Source organism: Hippocampus comes, unplaced genomic scaffold, assembly GCF_001891065.2.
Source record: "Hippocampus comes isolate QL1 unplaced genomic scaffold, H_comes_QL1_v1.1 scaffold156, whole genome shotgun sequence".
Lineage (NCBI taxonomy): Eukaryota > Metazoa > Chordata > Actinopteri > Syngnathiformes > Syngnathidae > Hippocampus > Hippocampus comes.
In genome coordinates this window covers 2,640,697-2,662,591 of record NW_017805744.1, presented here as the reverse complement: position 1 = coordinate 2,662,591, position 21,895 = coordinate 2,640,697, and the positions used below count along the sequence as shown (strand labels likewise).

General features: G+C 41.0%; 2 protein-coding genes and 1 long non-coding RNA gene across 6 annotated transcripts in view; 2 read left to right on the top strand and 1 right to left on the bottom strand.

The window, feature by feature from the left end:
• The window catches only part of ctso (cathepsin O), a 9,931-nt gene extending 3,193 nt beyond the window's left edge, over positions 1-6,738 (top strand). For 2 of the 3 annotated variants that reach the window (XM_019884416.1, XM_019884414.1), the window contains 5 exons: positions 661-828; positions 1,985-2,106; positions 2,947-3,110; positions 6,437-6,529; positions 6,603-6,738. In XM_019884416.1, the coding sequence (XP_019739975.1) occupies positions 661-828; positions 1,985-2,106; positions 2,947-3,110; positions 6,437-6,529; positions 6,603-6,709 (654 nt within the window). In that variant the 3' untranslated portion in view covers positions 6,710-6,738. The remainder of the gene's footprint in view (positions 1-660; positions 829-1,984; positions 2,107-2,946; positions 3,111-6,436; positions 6,530-6,602) is intronic. The other variant, XM_019884415.1, reaches the window with a different exon arrangement.
• A 2-nt stretch (positions 6,739-6,740) lies between these two features.
• On the bottom strand, positions 6,741-16,805 carry tdo2a (tryptophan 2,3-dioxygenase a). 2 transcript variants are annotated; one of them, XM_019884412.1, is made up of 13 exons: positions 16,684-16,805; positions 16,487-16,592; positions 16,302-16,392; positions 14,787-14,857; positions 13,661-13,788; positions 13,397-13,583; positions 11,748-11,855; positions 11,531-11,642; positions 11,383-11,440; positions 10,203-10,282; positions 9,874-9,964; positions 7,416-7,597; positions 6,741-7,385 (listed from the first exon to the last, which is right to left on the bottom strand). In XM_019884412.1, the coding sequence occupies exons 1-12, from the start codon at positions 16,716-16,718 to the stop codon at positions 7,444-7,446; spliced, it is 1,221 nt and encodes a 406-aa protein (XP_019739971.1). In that variant the 5' UTR covers positions 16,719-16,805; the 3' UTR covers positions 6,741-7,385; positions 7,416-7,443. The 2 variants fall into 2 exon arrangements, with proteins under 2 accessions (XP_019739971.1, XP_019739972.1); XM_019884413.1 differs by having other exon boundaries at positions 6,741-7,381.
• On the top strand, positions 7,544-8,605 carry LOC109524481 (uncharacterized). The gene is made up of 2 exons (XR_002169970.1): positions 7,544-7,625; positions 8,275-8,605. It is a non-coding gene; the product is annotated as an uncharacterized LOC109524481 (long non-coding RNA).
• Positions 16,806-21,895: the final 5,090 nt, after the last annotated feature.

The window sequence follows — 21,895 nt, the reverse complement described above, 5'->3', positions numbered from 1 at the left end:
ATATATATATATATATATATACACACACACACACACACACACACACACACACACACACACACACATATATATATATATATATATATATTTTTTTTTAGCTTTTTGTTTTCCTTTTTGAAAGTGGGTAGGTTGGACGACTTCTCTTTCCTTTGTAGCAACTTTGGATGTTGAACATGTATGCGCCCGATCCTCATCCTGTTACATGAGCCAAATCCATAAAAACACACTTATTATTATCATTAATAGCTACAGTCAGACACTTTCAGTCAGCAGGTGGCACCATAAAACCCCACTGTTGGGTCAGACGTAAAAAGTCCTCTGTAAAAAGAAGGTTCTTGATGGTGTTTGAATTCTTTCAAGATGACTGTGTGTCCATCTAATAGGAGCAGTGTGCCTGATAATAGACTACTTTTTAAGGATAAATTAGGGCAATTATTTGACCAGCAGGGTGGCGCCATGGTAGACAGCCTCATGCATTAAAATGAACTCTTTTTGTCCCGGTCTCCTTTACAAAGTCACAAAGAAGCTAATTTTGGAATGGCGGTGGGATAAGAAAAATGTATTTCTGCTGGCAAGGATAGTTATTTAGGACAGGATTTGGAGTAATACCTCCCTCAGGGGCTTGAACCTTAGCTTTTCTTAATCATTCATCTTTTGCAGTGCGGGAGCTGCTGGGCATTTAGTGTGGTGGGCGCCATGCAAGCGGCCAAGGCCATCGCAGGCATGCCGCTGGAGGAGCTCAGCGTGCAGCAAGTCATCGACTGCTGCTTTCAAAATGGAGGCTGCAATGGAGGCTCCCCAACCAAAGCTCTCTTTTGGTTACAGAGGGTACGTTGAACTTAAAATAAATAAATAAATAAATAAAATTAAATAACCCCCCCCCCCGAAAACTGTTTTAGTGAGCAACATGAAATTTAGTAAGCATGTGTATCAGCAGCGGATCCACAAATAGGTCCAAAGAAGCCATGCTGTAGTACTCTCATTGCAAGCCATGCATTTTGGCTATCCATCCATCCATCCATCCATCCATCCATTTTCCAATTCGCTTTATCCTCACAAGGGTCACGGGGGGTGCTGGAGCCTATTCCAATTGTCTTCGGGCAGTAGGCGGGGGACACCCTGAATTGGTTGCCAGCCAATCGCAGGGCACACAGAGACGAACAACCATCCTCGCTCACACTCACACCTAGGGACAATGTAGAGTGCTCCATTAACCTGCCATGCATGTTTTTGGAATGTGGGAGGAAACCGGAGAACCCAGATAAAAGCCACGCAGGCATGGGGAGAACATTCAAACTCCACACAGGGAGGCCAGAGCCGGAATTTGAATTTGACTTTTATTTGGTCTCCCGTCGGAAAAACTTGTCTCGGAGGACAGGCCCTCCGTGCCGCTACATGCATTGGACAATACATACAGCATACAATATACAGAACATAATACACACATACATTGGACAATACGACAGTACAGGATAATATATACGCTACATACGTTGGACAATCGAACCCTGCACCTCTGCACTGTGACTGCACTAACCACTGGACCACCGGGCCGCTGCATTTTAGCGAGTCACACAAAATCGAAAATGTAGCCTTCAAAGCCAGTTCCATTTAGCAATATAAATTTTGGTAGTCGTGTTTCACATTAGCAGAACCTAAAAAAAAAAAAAAAAAAAAGAAGCCATGTTTGTTTAGTCAACAGGAAGTTTGGCTTGAAGCCACCATTTCCATACACTGAGACTACCATGCCCCCTCAAATAAAATCGGTGCAAGCTTCCTCAACTCTTTCTCCTTCAAAACAGAGGCACCAAGCTTGCTGTGTGCCTTCTGTCTGCGATCCACTGTCTGCAGTAAAAACAAATAACCATTTGCACTCACAATCACACCTAAGGACAATTTAGAGTGTTCCATTAAGATACCATGTATGTCTTTGAACATGAGAGCACATCATTAATAGTCATTGAACATGATTTCATCTGCGCAGACCAGAATAAATCTGGTGCCACAGTCCGAGTACCCCTACAAGGCCAAGAATGGAATGTGTCACTTCTTCTCCCATCCTAAAGGGGGCGTCGCCTTGAGGAACTTCACCACCTTCGACTTCAGGTAATAATGACACAGTATTATTATTTTTTTGTGCAGCGCGTAGACAATAAAAGAATAAAATTAACACCCCCTTATTTAAAAATACTGTAAATCATGTGACGTTCAAGGACAGAGGAGGGTCCAGGACTTGGAACGTTTGCTCTGTCAACACATTATGTTGACCACTCAGTAGTACACTGCTCTCAACAAGTCACAGGTTCACAACAACACATGTTTAGTTGTTGGAATAGAATTTATTGTTGAAATAAAACTAAATATATGGTGGGAAAATAATACAGATTTTATTTGTATAAAAATTATGGATGTTGGATGGAAGAAATACAGAATTTATTTCTATTAACTGTGAGGGTCTGCTGGGAATTTATTTCTATTATTTTTATTATGAACATATAATGGGAAGTTGACATTTAACAGTGTTAAAATGGATCTTATAACTAACTGTATAATTTTTCTTAGGAGCGGTTAAAGTCAGACCACACAGGATAGTCATTGCCTTGCACAGCAACACTTACAGAAAACAGGGTGAAGTCTAACGCATGAGCGTGCATCTTTGCCTATCTGCAGATAACATGGTCAGCACACACAATGGTACAAAAAGTTAGTTATAAGACACATTTTAACACTGTTCAATGTGAAATTCCCATTACCATTCCCCCCTTTCATTTCTTTTTTTCTTTTAACATTTCTTTGAACATTACCATTAAACAAAATAATATTTTATACTAGTATAACATGTTAAAAGTTGCTACATGTGAAAATTAAACAATAGTGTTTCATTGTTAGGGTATAGTCTTCCTTTGCGCAAGACTAATGTTGTTTCTGCTCTTCCATCCCCCCTAGTGGTCAGGAGGAGGCGATGAAGGCAGAGCTGGTGGAGAGGGGTCCTCTGTCTGCTGTTGTGGATGCTGTCAGCTGGCAAGACTACTTGGGAGGAATCATCCAGCACCACTGCTCCAGTCGCTGGCCCAACCACGCCGTGCTGGTGGTGGGATATGATGCCACGGGTATGCCAGTCAGTCGCGTTTTTTTTTTTCTTTTTCCCAACATCAACAACAACAGTTATTTTTATTACACCTCCCTAAGCCTTATCATGGTGGAGGGGTTTGTGGTCCAAATGATTCTTGGAGCTAAGTTGTCTCAGGCTTCATGCCCCTGGTAGGGTCACCCATGGCAAACTGGTCAAAGGTGAGGAACCTGATGAAGTACAATTCATAGATCTCCTTTGATTAATAAGATATATGAAAATAGTCTTCTTTCGCCTGGACGGCATGCCACTGGGGGCCCCTTCTGGAGCCAGACATGGAGGTGGAGCTCGATGGTAAAAGCCATGGACGAGCCTGCACCTTACCCGACAGGGGACGTAGGTCTCCTTTCCCATGCACTCACCACCAAGGAGGTTGGGTGCATACATAGCTGGATGTCAGCCTGAATGCAGGAGCCTTGGCAATCCAATCCCAGGCTACAGAAGCTGGTTTGAAGGACGTGGAAAGTAACCTCTCTGGTCGAGAAGGAGCTCGGGTATGTGTGCGAGGTTGAGAAGTTTTTACCAGATATAGTCAGCCTCACCTGACACATGGCTTGGGGCTTTGGTACCAGTCTTCTCGAAAGGCGCAGAGATGATGGGGACTCATTCGGCTGGGAGATTTTAATGCTTACATGAGGAATGACAGTGAAACCTGCAAAGGTGTGATTGAAAGTAACGGCCTATTCTACCAGAATCTGAGATATGACCCGAACCTTAACCCCGAGACCCAAATGAACTGTGAGGGTCTGCTGGGAACGTCTTGCAGAGTCCTCTTTCAGCACTTTCAACTCCCACCTCTGACAGAACATGCACTGCACCAACCACATTTTGGAATGCAATTAAGTATTTTTGTTTATTTATTAACCATCATGTTTCAAATGTATTTTGCAGCTTTTCTTAGATTTTGTGTGTGTGTTTCATTTCCAGTATAGCTCATCTTGAGTTCAAATATACTTGTCCCGTACTTGTACCGCAGCCTAAAAACAAACAAACAAAATAGAATTTAAAGCCCTTGAAGTAAAGAGACCAAGAAAGTCTAAAATTAGACTGATCCTTCCAGAGAATTGTTATAAATCCATTATTCTCCCATGGCCAAATATGGCCATTAAATACAAAAGAACACATTGAAAATGCATAAACAATCGACTTGCCTTTTTAGTTTCCCTTGTATTTATCTACTATTAATGTCAGAAACACAATCAACTCTGCAGAGAACCTGGTTAAAAAAAAAAAAAAAAAAAACAACAAAAAAAAACTTCCATTCTGTTCCATTATTATTCAGCCGTTAGTCTCTTATGTGTTATGTAAGAGTTAGGAATGTGTTTAATGAGAGAGGGTTTCTGTTGTGATTGAAGGGGTTGCGTGATTTTAAAAGTTTTAGAAAGACTGATCTGAAAGTTTCATAAGGATTTTATGCAATTTTTAAGACGTGTCGATGAGGGGGGCACCTCTTATGGGATGTCAAAAGGGTGTGGATAGCGTTAAGGCTGAGCTTTTAGCATCCAAAAAGCATAGTTTGTGTTTACTTTTGTGGGCGTTTCACTAGATTTTGTAGCCATGCTCTCCCTTTGACATAAAAACAGATGGTGCGTGCCCTCTCCTGTGCACTCACCCGAAATAAACAGAATAATAAAACCTTTTGGTTATTTAATAAATGTGTCCCAAGGTAATTGCTTTTGTACTGTGTGTGTGTGAGGGGGGGCGGGGGGGGATAGCGTGTGCGTCGCCTCTGTCAGGATGTTGAAGGAGGTGCGTGGCTTTAAAAGTTTGGAAATGGCTGGTATACAAAAGGACTTTTTGGGGGGAGCTCTGAAGGACATTGGGTGTGCTGACACTTTCGGCATGTCAAAGGCGTTATGTGGCTTTAAAAGTTTGGGAAAGGCAGCGATGCTCCCTATTTAACATGCTGATAGAGATGCCGCAGCCCTTTTTCTCTGTACACAAGCCTTTTAAATACTTTCAGTTCAGACTCTCCTAAACTTTTAAAGCAGCGAACCCTCTTCAGCATCCCAATAAAGATGGTGCACCCCCTCTCCCCTGAAAGCAAAAAATAAATACAAAATTACAATCGTTTGTATACTTTTAGATCAGTCCATCCCCAACAACATCGCATCAAAAGGTGCAGCGCCTCTCCCACGGACAAACACTAAAATTAGGATGGAAAAACTGTTTTTGGTTACTTTCAGTAAGCCTTTCCCCAAACTGAGTTTTGAATTGTTCTTTCCCCAGCCTTTAAAGTCACACATCCCCCTTCTCACATTCGCACCCTCAAAGAAATAACAGAGCCTTTTGTGTATTTCACATCAGCCTTTCTCAAACCCCTTCAGATCAGTGTTTCTGAAAATTCTGAAGCCACACTATTATCGTCAACTTCCTGACAAAAATGTCACACCTTTTCACACCCACAAACTATTAAATTCTGACCGAACCAAATAATACATTGGGATTCCAAAAATGCAGGCCCAGACAAAGAGCGATTACAAAAATATTTTTGAAAGAAAATCGCACCGACAAAGTATAAACTGAAATCACTAATCACAAAGTGCCAGAAAAATCTATGTTAACAACCAAAAGCGCTTGCAAAGGCAAGGTTCAATAGAAAACCGAGAATACACAAATGAAATATTCCAAAGTTCAATAACACAAAAACAAAGGGCAATACGAGAATAACAAAAATACTTACAAACAAGGATATTGGGACCAAATTGAGAGCTACTACAAATGGTATCGAGATGTCTGGGGAAAAAAAAAAAAATCACACTTGAAACCCAATAGTAAGCAAGGTCAATAATCCGACAAGGCGCGGCACAAGTCAGAGTCCTTAAATACAAGGCGAGGCTTAATGGAGAAACGAGGCAGGTGGCCCTGCTGGAGGGAAACGGCCTTCACTCCAGCTGGAGCTGGAACACAATCAAGACAGAACATGACACAAACACTCTAAAAAATGAATTAAACAAAAATCTGAATCTGAAATTTCAGGTTAGATGAGTTTCCCAAACATTTGACACTGACAAAAGTGGTGCACCCCCTGTCTTCCACGCATGCTCCAAAATTGAAAATGAAATCAAAACTGAACAACATTCACCCAAACGGTAAAAGTCATGCACAGAGGACACCCCTCACCCCCACTCCTCCTCTCCACTAGACACACCATCAAATAAGTTAAAATGCAGCATTTTTAATACTTTCACAGCAGTTGTATTGAGTGAATTGTGACTTATTTACACAAAACCATCATCCAGTCTTTTACACTCTCACGTCAAGTTCTGCTCCTTGTAACTTCAGTCTGCATGCTTTTTTTTTAAGGAGAAATTCCCTTCTGGATAGTGCAAAACTCCTGGGGCACCGACTGGGGAAACGAGGGTTACGTTTATGTCAAACTCGGCAGCAACCTTTGCGGTGAGTGGAAACGGTGCCTGTTTTTTTTTTTTTTTTTCCTGTGGTGATTTTTACATTCCCATCTACTTTCAAGATGGGAGTGTCTGCTGCGCATCTCATCGAGGCCGGGTGACATTAATATTCTCTCTGCCTCGTGTGTTGCCAGGCATCGCGGATTCTGTGGCAGCCGTGTTGGTTTGACATGATGCAAATAAATGACTTTACCGAGGCGTCAGTGCTGGGCTTTATTTAGGTATGCATAAACACTTATAATACAAACTCTATGAACAACAAATATGTATGACCAAATTGTACAGCTCCATATGCAAAGATTATATAACTGGCTGCATAAAAAAATAATATATTAAGCATGTAAATTTAACGCTTCCTCTCACCGGACACACAATTAGGTACACCTGTATGCTTGGTTGCGGTGGTGCCTTATTCCGAGGGCTGTTCCTAAGATGTTGACGCTCATCTCACGAAATAAAGCAACCAAGAAATTAGAAAGTATGTTACAGGTGATATTTGACATATTGATTCAAGAGTGAGCTATGCTGAATTCTCCACTTGAATTCTTGGATCTTATTGGTGCAAGTGCGCCTAATGTTATGTCTAGTGAGCGTGCATGATATTGACATTATATACACATATTTTCTTGATTTCCACGTTGTGAAAATTGCTTGAAATGCTGACCACCATGATTCTCTTGAATAGTAATTATATTTACATCCTCACGGGACGGCCAAATTGTACTGAGCGAACGTTTCAGTCGAGAGAAGGAGGCTCGTCATCGGTGCACAGTGGAAAACTGTCAACACAGTGATTGTATGGAAAGAGAAACAAGATAGACGCGAGAGTCTTTTTGTGTGTGTGTGTGTGTGTGTGTGTGTGTGTGTGTGTGTGCTTGTATGGTTTTCTTGTCGTTTTCTGTGCTAGTCTGAGTCCTCGCTGCTGCAGTAGGAGCTGTCGCAGCACTCGGCTGTGTAGAGGAAGGTGTGGACATTGGGGTTCAACTTGGGCACCCAGTGGCGAGGTACCAGGAATGTAGCCAGGTTGAACAAGTCCACAAAAACCTTGTAGCGGTCACTGGAAGGAAAACAAAAATGTGTTTAAGGTAAATAACCATAGAAATGCAAACCAGCTCAGTTAGTGTTGATTAGGAGTAGGAATCATTTTGGGCTGGCCAGACCTTCTTCCGCATCTGCCAGGAAATACTCCATGGCTGTGTACTAAAATCTTTTTGCCATCCATTAAATAGTTCAACTGGGAATATAGTCTCCTGGTAGTTACTGTTCGCATAACAAGCATTAACTAGCTATAGCGAAAAAAGATGTGGAGTCCAGTAGGTGATATTCACACCGCAGCTCAATTCTGACTTTTTTTTTGCCCAGATGCCATACATAACTAATTTTTTTTTTCAAGCAGTGTGAATGGTACAATTCCCAAATGTTTTCAAAGCCGACCTTGTATGTCGATTTAAATCGGATATGTATGCAAATGTGCCTGCAGTATGAACTCTCATCCATACACATCCAAGCTGTACGCCATCAAAAGCCCAGTATGCGCTCTCGAGAGACGACTGACGACTGTGAATCGACAAGGTTGTTTTGAGTAACAGTTGGTGTTCTTTACATTTGACTTTCATTTAATCCCACTCGAAACATGAAGCAATAAAATGGACATTTGTATTAATTCAGTCACATAGATGCTTCATTTATTACACGCGGCAATGACGTGATGTCATCTTTACTCGACGTCTCCAGGAGGACCTTTGACTCATCTCCCCAAAATCTTTCTACCTCCTCCCGTCTTGCTACTCTGGCGATATGAAATGAGAAAACGAGCCCATACACACAGGACCATATTTACATCTGTAAAAACTGCCCCATGTGACTTTTTTTTAATTTTTTTTTTTTAATTTTTTTTTTTTATGTGCACATCATTCGATGTCATACTTTGTGCGCATGGGTGTCACTTCACGGACATTTTACGCTCACATAAGAAGTTGCATTTCTTTTTGTCATGTGAATGAGTACATAAAAAGAGCGTATTTAACAAAAAAAAACTAACAAACAAACAAAAATCAACAACAACAACAAAAATGAATCGGGCATCACACCCTGCAGTGTCAATATAGCCTTATTTAGCTTTTTCGGGTTTTATATGAAATGTACAGCCATGGTGAATGATAACGACCTGCTACACAGGTAGGTAGGCAATATGAAAGGGAACGTTTCAGGCTACCGTGGGGACGGGATGGCGGCGAGACAACATGGGGAATCTGAGTGGGCAAACATGACAGGTGGTGAGATCATTACAACTACAGTACGTAATAGGGCATATCAAAACTTGGAGATGGTCCGTAGTGGGATAAAAGACATATGGCATGTCTATTTCCCCATATCACACTTGCTGCCTAAAAAAGGTTTAATTTAGCTATGCCTGCTGTGGTACATTTGTTTTTCACATATATTAGAGAAAGCGAGAGAGCGAAAGAGGAGCCTCATATGACGCTGCCGCAGGATTTTTTCTTTCCTGAGGCTTAGAGGGGGCTTCAACAAAATATGTGCGTGTGTGTGGGGGGGCGGGGGGGGGGTAACAATCCATTTTCATTACTTCACTCTCTTTTGCAGAGGTTCTCGTTTTTTCAGTGAAAAGGATGATAAACAGCAAAGGCATGCTCAATTTCCAATTGCTTTCAACAGAAGTTGGCCAAAGTACATTCATCAAAATAGTTGAGCACAGAGCAATGATGAATCTTTAACCTGAAGTGCAAGTAAATAAAAGGCCCCTTTGCCCCCCGTACTCTCCCCTCACAAAGCCACACGGAGTACTGATGCAGCACAAACATGGAAACAAGAACTTCATTGGAAAAGAATGGCTACTTGTGAACTTCTAAATGTATTTAAACTCGATTAAATGAATAAGAAATATTTAACATTTAAAATAAAATGCTGGAGGGGCTTTACCAGGGCTGCACAGATTTCTGATGTGCTTATGGCACCCCTTTGCCCAAGCGTGGCACCGTGCCTGCAGTGGCAGAGCCACAAATGTTCGACAAAACTGCCAGACTTCATCGATTTCATCCGTAGAAAGCCTTGATGGCTCATGACAAACGTGAGGGACTACTGCTCCTCCAACTACTACTACCAACTACTACTAGCTCCTCTCACTTGTGTACATGAGGCTAAAGACAACACTGCCTGTCACGGGTACAAAGTCGATTGGGCTTTTTTCCAATAGGTAGGTAGACAGATATATTGAATAAAGTATTGGACAAGCTACATCAAGATGAATAGAGCTGTGTAGTGTATCTCTCTTTCTCAACAAGGCAGGGCTTGACATACACACATAGACAATACCTGACAGTGGATCTCAGGTAGTGGTATCCGGACGAGCCCCCCGTGCCTGCCTTGCTGCCAATCATCCGGTGCACCATGCATACGTGATTGTCTACAACAACAACAGAAAAAGAAAAAAAAAAAAGAGACGTCAATAATTGATTTACAACTGCCAGGGCAGGGGTGAGTAAAAACGATATTGAAGTGGAGTGGAGCAGCTCTCCAAAGGCTTCTGTCTAACTTTTTAGCTGGGCAAACTTCCCTGTTAGTGCATTGAGGCCTAGAGCCAAACACTTGATCATCCTGCTCCATCATCGCTGTGCACTATGGGGGGCATCCACCATACTCACATCTCCATTTTGTCATGAGCATGTCAATGTCCATGAGGGAGGTGAGCAGCTGGAATGGAACCTGGAACCTGGGCTCCTCCCTAAGTTGAACATACATCAACAGGCGGTGTTATCGACGAACTGAATGCCTGCGAGGCCTCATTGTCAGCACACACACACACTCAACTCAACTCAACTCAACTGTATTTACACACACACACACACACACACACACGGCTACTACTCCAAATCCTACTTTATGTACTACTACTGATGCTGCTCGTACTACAGTTGAACCTTGTTCCAACGTACCTCAAGAGACATAACGAACCAGCATGTTATAACGGTAGTACGTTGTAACCATTTCTAATAAAATGTCCGCCAACTGCGATGTATAATACAGTATGAACATTAATAGATGTAAAAACATGAAGATGTAATACAGTATTAACATGTCAATTACAAATATGTGAATGAAGACATGAAACAAACAATTCGTAGCGTTCCCACTTCATTTCGGAAAATATTCAGTCACACACGGTGGCATTTTCGCATGAGAGAGAGGGAGAAAAAAAAGAACGTGAAAGGGAGAAAAAAAATAACATGAAAACACTGCAGAGAAATTCAAGTTAGGCGGGCTTAGCGAGTGGCAATTTAAAGGCCCGCCGGTGGCTTCACTTTTCCCCACAGTAAGCAACATTGATCATAGGAACATCCGGGCTGTCAGACCATAACTTATTTTCAAGAAACGGAGGAAGGCATCTGATTGAGCCAGTGCGGCGATCATAGCTGCACTAAGAGAAATTACTGACTCAAACCTTATTGGCTTCTCAGCCTTTTTCAAGTATTCAAATGAATGTCTTCTCTTCTCTTTTTATTTTATTTTAACCAGGTGTCTGCTGCAACTTTTTAGTTCCTTAAACTATGCTTTGGTTCGACAGTGTCTCAAGTCCCGGCAAACCTGGATGCACCCAGAGTTTGTGCCTTGCTCATGGAGCTGATATATGCACTCAATCTCATGTACACCCCATAATCATTCCTACAGTCATATCGCTGAAAAGTAAACTGTTATAATTAATTAACATAAACAAAAAGGAGAACGAATTCCTCAAATTACAGAGCTAGCAGTACCTACTACAATAGTACAACCACTCTAGTACCACTACTAACACTTCAAGGTGCAGTCTGTATGTGTCGCTACCTGTAGAAGTAGATCATGAGAGCGCCTTGCAGAGCTTTGTAAGACAGCCGCCTCTCACCTTGGTGGGAAAAAGTAACATTGGTGAGCCACACCCTTGATGAATTCAAATGCACGTCTTGTACAGCAATTCAGGAAAGACCGCGCTGACCTTTACTGAGCAGATGCTCGTGACGCTTGATGTCAAACAAGGAAGTGAACACTTCCTTCTGCTTCAGCAACTCAGCCATCATCTCCTCTTTCGCCTCACAGTCAGACATTTGCTACGGACCACAAACATTGCAACATGACTTTGCATCTACTTTAGATGTGATTTAAAATTATTTTTATTGTTATTATTATTATTATTATTATTATTATCGTCTTACCTCAATGTTTTGCTCTTCCTTATCAAGGCCATTAAAGATGTTGCTCTCCAGACTTTCCCAAAAGTTGAAACCATCTGTTTCCAGGCCAGGGGTTCTCTCCAGCCACTCCTTTAAAAAAAGGGTGTCACTAGCAAGTTACTTCCAGAATGTCATATATATTCTCGATTGTTAGTCCCTGTCATTTGAAAGCACTACAAAAACCACCACCACGACGACTTCTCGACTACTTCTGCTATGACCATTATAACTGTCACTATGACTGCGACTATTCCTACTACTACCACCATCGTAACTTCTAACACAACTACTGTTGCCACTACCTACTACCTTCACTACTACTACTAATACTATTACAGTACTGCTCAGAATTCTATCACCACAGCCACCACCTACGACTACTACTCTACTACAACTATGATTACGACTACTACCACAAGCACCATAACTACAACTGCTACTACTACTAATACTACTTCTGCTATTATTGCTAATACTACAGGTACTACTATTACCACCATTGGCACGACGACTACTACTACTACTACTACTACTACTAGTATCACTACTACCACCACTGAAACCACAATAACACTGAAAAAAAAATTGGAGAGTGATAAACATAACCCATGAAAGTCTGGTAAAATTAACTGATTATTTTAGGCAGGAAAGAAATTATAAAATAAATGGTAACTTATACTCACACTACTTATTTGACATCTGTAACACACGTTACCCAAAAAGTAACATATACCTACAATTTAAAAAGAAAACAGGAAAGGATAGAATCAACTCAATAAATGTACATTGTAAAAAAAAAAAAAACCAACAACAACAGCCTATAGAATCAACCCAATAAAAGTAGGGAAACAATTTGCAGCCACTTTAATAAACTGATTTACATAAATAAGTTTACCTGAGATCTTACATTCATATCTTTACTGCAAAATAATCAGTGCTGCATAGCTCAGGTAGTACAGTGGTCAACACCCAACCCGAAGGTTGTGGGTTCAATCCTTAACCCAATTGTGACCATGTCATAGTGTCCATAAGCAAAATATCAATTCCCCAGTCTTCTCCTGATTCTGTGTCATCAGTTGGTGAATGAGAAGACTCTTCAAGAGCGAAGAGTGAGTAAAAGCCCATTTGCCATGTTTGCTCATGTCAGTGAATTTTGAGTAAGAATTATTAAGTGATAATGTTTTGGTATTTAAAATCATAAGTATGTTTTTGTCAATTTTAGTGAGTTATTTAGTTGTGGAATGTTAAAAGGTATTTCATAGCTTTTGAATCATCTTACTCTTTATCCTAAATATATTATTTACATTTACCCACTTCGAGTGGCTCCATTTATTGGGTGGATACTAAAGGTTGTTCTGTGTCCTATTCAATTGTCAATCAACAAGTGCACTCCGTGAATAAATTATCAGACAGTTTGTAATGTTGATACTCCATACTTTGATGACTACGGCCATTACCGCCTACAACTTTGCAACCAATCAGTGGCGCTGCTATATCGATTGCGGTCTAATGACGCATGTCCATTCTAGTAAATGAATAGCCAGCCAAAGTCAGTCCAGTCAGGTTAATAATAAACCTCGCAACATGTGTTTACTGACACCGCTATTACCGGTAAGAGTTTTTTTCTTTACCTCGACCAGTTTCAAGAGTGTGGGCTCTTGCTCGGCGGCGAGCAGCAATTCGCCGTCACGACCCTTGAAGATGTCACGGTAATGCTGTCTGTTGTATGGCACCCTCAGGTTATCGGGGACTCCAATCTTGTTCTCCAGGAGTCGGAACTGAAGGCTTTGGAAGCCAGAAGCTGGAGACAGATATTCCCTACACACCAAATCAAAAATATCAAGTCAGCACACTGTGCAGGCAGCTGAGAGAGAGAAAAAAGCCAACTGTCAAACCTGAAATCGAAAAAGTCCAAGGCTGTCATTGTCTCCAGGATGGCAAACTGCTCCACCAGCAGCCTGAAGATTATCACGATTCTGTGAATGCGAGTGTTGACTTTGAGCATGTTGCGTTCATCTCGCACCTGCACAAAGAAGACATGTTTTCAATTTGAATTCCCTCCCTCCGTAACATGCCTCCAAAAATTCAGCTCCCAGGCCAGTTTCATTTAGCTAGCTACGTGAGATTTTGTAGGCATGTCTAATGTCAGTAGAGCAGCTAAAATGTATCAAAAACCATGCCTTAAATGGCACAGGAAGTGTGCCATTTCGGCTTGAAGCGTTTATTTACAAGTAATTCTTGGGTTATTTCCGGTTCTGTAGCACCTCACAATCTTTTTAAAGATTCAGTCCCAGAAGCCACTTTCACTAAGCAGCATGTACAATATTTTGGTAGGCATGTCTATCAAGAGTAGACCCACAAAATAGTCTGAAAAATGCACGGCTAAAAAGACACATGAAGTCTGCCATTTTGGTTTGCAGCATCCATTTCAGGAACATTAGTGATTTTATTTTTTTTTTACATTTCCAAGGGTCATTCAAAGACAAAGTAGATATTTAGTATACTTGGTACCAACTAGATGTACAAGACAGCTGGGTCACTGTAAATTGTGAAACATTTTGCATTTTGGTTGTTGCGTAAGGTTTGGAGCATGATGGTAGATTGGGATGAATCAACGTTCAACCCCAAACTAAATGTTTTGCGTGTGTTGGATATACGGGACCCTAATAAACATTCACAAGCATAAATAAATAAGATTGTCACTCAAGGGATTGATCAAGTCACAGTTCACCTCATCAATTCCTCAACATGGACTTTTTATACTTTTGATTGAAAGCTGAACGGCTGCAAACACCAAGTGACATTTGGGAGCGCTTTCCAACACGCCAGAGCCAACTCCTAATTGACTAATTGCGAAAACAATCCACGGATCAATTGACGACAAACAAGGTTAATTGTTTGCTGCGGCTTGGATTGGATTTCAGGCGGTCGACTTTCACACAACAGCAACAAGAAACTGACAGATATTAATCACGCGTAATGTGATGAATGAACATTCGCGGGTAAAAAAATGCGACTCACGTGTCCATTAATGAAGATCTGGCGGACTGAATCCAGCTCAAAGAGAATCTGTTTAAACCACAGCTCATACGCTGCAATGAAAACACACAACAGACTTTTTGGGACATTTTACTTAGACATGGTTACTTTATAATAAATCAAAACATGGCTATGAGGCAATTCTATAACAGCGAGTTCAATTTGGACAAGACTCATTCCAGAGCAATACTGCGACTTTCAACTTTGCATACAGTATCAGGTGGTCTAAACCGGTAATTTGGCACACATCAATGATGAGTGGTTGCTTGTTAAAAACTTAGCATCGCAAAGATGGACATACAGTGGTGCCTTGAGGTACGAGTGACGAGTTTACCAGTTTTTCCAGATACGAGCTTTCGTTGGGTTGAGTTTTTGCTTTGACTTGCCAACAAAAGTTACTTGAAATGGTAAATCAATATGACATATAATTTTATCGTTGGTGTCGGGCAGAGTCCTTGTAACTGCCAAAATCTTCACTTTTTAGAAGATCACCAAAGTGACATATTTTTTCAGTCATGAACATTTCATTGTGAAAGAGAGCAAGCCATATTCCAACACTTTAGATTGGTTGATAATTTGTGTCGACTGACAAGTAGTGTAGATTTGAGAAAAAAAAAAATCACAAAAATTTACTAAATTGTGACATAGGAAGTTTTGGCCTGACACCAGCAATATACAGTACAATATGAAAGTCATCTATTTAAGAAGCCCATGAAAATATTTCATGGCCTTTTTAAATGTGTAATGAATTTATTTTAAATAATGGAATTTGCATTTTTGATGGCATTTTCATTTTAATTGCATTTTAATTTATTGAAATCAATTTGTAATAACTAGTGCCATATTTGTACGTATTAAATTGAATTTTTAATTTGTGACATTTTTATCCATTTATTTTATTCATTTAACTGTGTTTTTATGTGTTTTAAGTCATAATATTTAATTACAAATTTCTTTAAGAACATTTTGGTTTATTCATGCACATTTTTTGTTATTTTATTAGTATTTTTGATTATTATTTACACATTATCATTTACTGAATGACAGTTGATAATTTTTTAAATCGTATTTGTATTATTTATCTATTAAAATCGTTTGTTGAATGATTTGAATTCTTTCATTATGTCATTTTTTTATACATTCAATGGCATTTTTTAAAATTCATTTAAGACAATGTCTTTTTCTTTTTTCAATTGTGATGCCATTTTAACTAATGGCCAATATAATTAATTATTTATGACATTTGAATGAACGATGTAATGAAAATTCTTATCTGGATTTTTAGAACAATCAAGCCTCCCTTTACGGCAGTAGCTTCCTTAAATATACCTAAAAGTGAGCCGGTAAGTCATGTTGACAACCGTGAAAAGGTCCATTATAGCATTAACGTGTTTCCAACCGTGCTATAAGCAAACTGCAAGCCCTTCCGAAGGGTAGTTAACCTTACTACAAAGTGCTGCAGACATTTAGTTCCCTCAAAGTTAGCACGTAATTCACCTTGATGGGTGACGATGAAGAGGTGCTCATCATGAATCTTGTTGCCCTTCAGCTCGCTCTGCAGCACCTGGGCCGTAACAATTTTATCCAGCTTCAAGGAGGAAAAATAAATAAAAACGCATAAACAAAACACTTGGAGATTTTCAAATGTGCCAAAAAGTGCAGTGTGACAGGTGTTTGTGTACCTTGAGGTAGTCTCCATAGATGATGCCTCCTTTACTGGCCTTGTTGACGCCTGACTGAGAGGCATCTTGCTCTTCTTTCTGCTCCAGAGGTTGGTTTTGAAACAACCTGGGAACAAACCGAATAAATGAAATGATCAAATATGACATGCAAGTCAACTCCCATTAATAATAAAAAACAATAAAAAGAATAAACGTACAAATGTCTCCTCTCAAAATACGGACATCCGCTCATGACTTGTACAAATCCGTCACAACAAATAACAACACACTCTTGAAACGTCAAAATATACTGAATTTCTTTTGTGTGTGTGTTGCATGTTTTTAAAGATCGTCGTCGTCCAATCAGAGGCGAGGCCACTCGTCATCATCCTGTACGCCTCCGCTCTGTTTACCTTGAACCCCAGCATGAATTTGTGGACTTTGTTTGACTGTTTTTTTTAAGGGGCGGTCACGGGATGCCATCACAGCAGAAATCATGAGAATAAAAAACAAAACAAAACAAAACACGAGAGCACTTCAAGAAGCTGGATGTTTCCTTGGTGACAGGTGGACTCATCAATAAATGTCTTGTATGTTGCTTTTATCAAACCATTTTTTTACTTTCTTAAATTCCGAGAAAATTCTTGTCTCACCAGAAACTCGGATTCTTGGCATTGCCTGCAAACAACACAAATTTCAATAAGTAGAACACATTAGGACGGCCAGCACGTCAGCCTCACAGTGCACAAGTGCAGGGTTCGATTCTGGTTTTGGCCTTCCAGTGTGGAGTTTGCATGTTCTCCCCGTGCCTGCGTGGGTTTTCTCCGGGTACTCCGGTTTCCTCAAACATTCCAAAAATATGCATGGCAGCTTAATGGAAAACTCTCAATTGTCCCTAGGTGTGAGTGTGAGCGTGGATGGTTGTACGTCTCTGTGTGCCCTGCGATTGGCTGGCAACCAGTTCTGCGTGTACCCCGCCTACTGACCGAAGATGGGCTGGCTGCGATCGGCTCCAGCATGCCCCATGACATCAGAACATGGATGGATGGATTGAACACATTACGCTAATCAATAGTATATAATATAAACACATTTTGGTCCCAACACTGAATCCTGGGGATGCCACACAGAATGTCCAAACATTTTGACTGATACTCACCCAACTTCACAAATTTTGTGTGTGTGTGTGTGTGTGTGTGTGTGTGTGTGTCCTTTCTTTTAAGTAGCTTCTGAGTCAGTCTGAATGAATTGGCCAAACGGGTGAGCTCCTCATTACTAACCTTCAACTGCAGTTTTCCTTCTCTACCAATGGTCTGCACATCCAAACTCAAAAACTGAGGTGCTATACACATAACACAATGATAGATTGGTATTTTTGGGGGACTGACACATATTGTTTTTGTCAAGAGAAGTTCTCTTACCTTGTATGAAGCTGCTCGCATGATATCACAAAAGCGAAGGGGGGGGAGGGACAATCCCCAGATACGCGCCAAATGCCTCTGAAAATGAGCTAGCACTAAAAATGGGTATGTGGGGAAGATGTGCTTTGGGAAAAAAAAATACAAAATGTCGACAGGTAAGCCGTGTTTGTTTCTATTTACAGCTATTTACTTGTTCGTTACCCTCACATGTTCAGGACCACTCCACTCGCGACTCCAGCATGATTTTTGGCGAGCAGCAAAACTGATTCTATTGGGAGTCGAAGAAAGGGAGTCGTAGCCTTGAGGTACTTCACAGAAGTCTTGACTGAACATGCAGCACTTCTCGAAACTATGCCAATCTTTCAGAGAAGTAAACAAACAAATTACTCACACAAGTACATTTGCAGTTTTCACCTGATTTCCAGATCAATACATACGCTGGTGATTCTCACATGTTCCGTGCCAAGGCAAAATAAGCATTTTTTTAATACACACACACACACACACACACACACACGCGCACACACACACACACACACACACACACACACACACACACACACACACACAAAAAAACAACGTGGAAAGGATTAGAAATTGCCTTCACAATGCTGGATATGATCTTTTGATGTACTCTAATCCTGTATGTTAGATAAGTTATCCCATTTGTTGTTTATAATTGGTTGGGTGGACGTTTGCATATTTTGATTTGTTGTGTACACAGTCGTGTACTATAATACATGGTGTTTCCCGAATTTGTCACTTTTCTTATTAGAGCTGCTGTTTACCCCGGTGACGCACCTTTTCACAATACCAATTGCTACATTCAGAAAACTCACAAATGAGGCGAAAATAACGAAACTTTGTACTCTCATTGACATTGCGAACGGATCACGGGAGCTGTAAAAAGAGCTGCCCGTTGTAAAGTGTCTTTGGGTCGCTGGACTCATCTGTAAACATTTGCCATGCGGTTAATATTTTATTCGGCTCAGTCAACAACAACAGCGTGTGTCTGGTTTTGTCTGGGTGTAGCCCCAAAATTGTTATTGTCACGTGTATTTGTATTTATTTATGTATTTATTTATGTATTTATTTATGTATTTATTTTTGGGGGGCTAGACACATGGAGGCAGTGTTTTCATTTGGGACACAAACTGTGTGTTAGCCATGAAGATACAAATGCATTTATTTAATAAAACACTGCATCGTGAATGTTTGTCCGGTTTAAAATTTCCTAACTATAACGGGAGTGCACGTGGCTGGCGCTCAATTCAGAGTGTACCTGGCCTACTGCCTGAAGACAGCTGGGATATGCTCCAACATGGCCGTGGCCCTTGTGTGGCTCGTGGATGGATGGATGCTAGAAAAGACGATATAGGCTTCCAGTATTTCAATTCATTTTGTATTCACCTAAATAAGGTCAGCCCAGATATGTTGTGCCATTCTCCTTGGTGGTTGTTTGGTTTCCCCAATACAGATAATGCATGTAGGCATTCTTCACTGATATATGGCATCTTGTTTTTCAGGTGTCAGTTTCTGTTGTTAACACCACACAGTAAGTAACGGGGCCCAGCTTCGAACCCTGTGCCGCGCTGTAAATACTAGACACAAATAATTTTACAAAATACAACGTGCGAAGCAAATTTCTTTGCAACGAGCTACACAAGAGATGTATGTGGTACTCCATCGCCCATTTTATGGTTTGGTTTTTTTAAATATTTTTAAAAAATAGTTTTACGAAAAAAGGAATAGTTTATTATGATCATTATTTGTAGTTATAGTAGTAGTAGCAGTATTGCTAATGATCTTATCTTTCCTTTTTTGAACTGCTGAAGCACCTGAGCCTTCCCTCTTGGAATGAATAATGGCTTTCTGATCTCATCTTTTAGGCTTTGTTTACATCCTAAAACATATGGAACTTTCAAACTATTACAAGTGGGACCAGCATTTTCAGTCAAGATAAGAGGGGTTAACCTCTTTGTTCCTCTCGTGTGGTGCTTCAAATGTCTTCCCTCACTGTCGAAGGCTCACTGGCATCATTAGACCTTCCTTTATCTAGACGGGATCATTAGTGCGCTTGTTTTTCTCACACAGGCCTCTCGTGAGGAGTCCTGGACGCTTTGAGCTGCTGCTTTGCCCTCAGAAATCTCACAGGCGCGATAACGAGGAGCTATTTCCGAACGGGGACGAGCGCGACGAGACTGTGTTCGCCAGCCTCTCGTGAGGCCAGATGATCACGCTAGATAGGCGACACGTGTCCCACCTGCGAGGGCTCAGCCAGACACTCGCTGTACTGTACTATCACGTACGCAAGCACACTGACCTTGTTTGCAACAAACACATGCTAACGCGCTGACACACTAGGCGGTCGGTGGCTTGCTTTTCCAAGAATCGAACCTGTAGAAGAAGATAACAAAGAGATATGTTGCTTTATTATACAATTATATTGCACAAAAACCTCCCAAGGATAACAACGATGAAAAAACATATTCTTGTTGTGGGTTTTTGCCTGCAAAAAACATAAAAATGAATCTTGAAAATACGCGTATGTTTTCATCCTAAAAAAATGAAGACAATTATTCTAATATTCACCCCCCCAAAAAAACCCTTAAAAAAAGGTATGATATTTTGCGCAGAAAAATAACATTTTAAATTATTTTTCCCCCTCTCTCTCTGTCTCTCTAAAAAAAATCGTTTAAATATATGGATGTAAGTTAAATCAAATGTTCATGTGTAATAATGAATGAATGTAAGATCTGAGGGTGATTTCTGAGAGCACATTTCGGGAAAGTTCTGCATCTGTGGTGGTTTGGGTCTGCGTACTTGAAAATCTGAATCTCCTGACAGAGTCAATCTTCTCTATATCTGTTTTTTTAATTAAGGACTTGTTTTTAATGAGCTCTCGTGTTCCTGATCATCATTTGATCAGCCCGGCTTGATTGCACATTCTCACTCAATTTACCTCGTGATCATTGTGCGCACGTAGGTGCGAGGTATAGTATGTAACTCGTGCTGGGGTGTAACGCGATGTGGAGGGAGGCTCTTGTGATGTTGCGCGGCCTTTGAAGTTGCGTCTGTTTCGGCCAAGGCCCAGCGGTCCTGTCGGTCCACCGCCCCCGCTGCGCCGCTGTGGTCTCAGCGTGAGGCTGCAGCTGGAACTCCGGTTTCGTCATTCCCTTTGATGCCTCCTCATTTAACCTGAGGGGGCTGGGGGGGGGGAGCCAGGGGGGGTCTGTGACTACCCGCCAATCAACAAGCTGCAATATGCAAAGCGACTTGAGTTCGCTCGTCGAGTCAAAGTGCAGTACTGTGGAAGAACCTCTGATGTGGAACACCATTGACTCCTTGTTGAGTGTCAAGTTGGTTGAATTTCAAAACAGACTCACCGGAAATAGTACATCTGTTCCAGGCTAAAGCATGACCTTAAAACCCTTGCACTGTATGTGCATGATATACACACAGAGGTGGCCGTGTCAGTAAATTTTGCCCGTCTTTTGTCAGTGGCCTTGGCACTCATCTATCATTGCCAGTTCACCATTATTTCAATTCGAACCAAACTCTAATCGTCAGTCCGTCATGTTATTTTGACCGTATTTCTATCATCGCTTCAATCAAATTTCACTGGAATGCCAGTTAGTCAATTGTCAATCTGTCAGTAAATCAATAAGACAAAAACAAAAAAACTCCACATCATTGTCCAAGACATGGTAGAAAGGGTTCTGTCAGTCGTCATCTGTACCTGTGGGTAAAAAACAAAAAACAAAAAACAAAAAAGGACGTTTCGCTTCTCTCACAGAAGCTTCGTCAGCGGTAGACAACCCTGAAGTCTCCGTGAAGACTCCGGGAAGTTGCTCTGCGCTAAAAGGCTGAGCGTGGCCTGTTTGAGGACTGGGTGGGGATGGTTAGTCACGCCCCTATGGTGAAGAGGCCCATTGGTTTCTAAACTCCCTATCATTGGGTCTTGATTAGGCCTATTGTTTGGGCTAAGGCTGAATAGCTACTTTCAGTT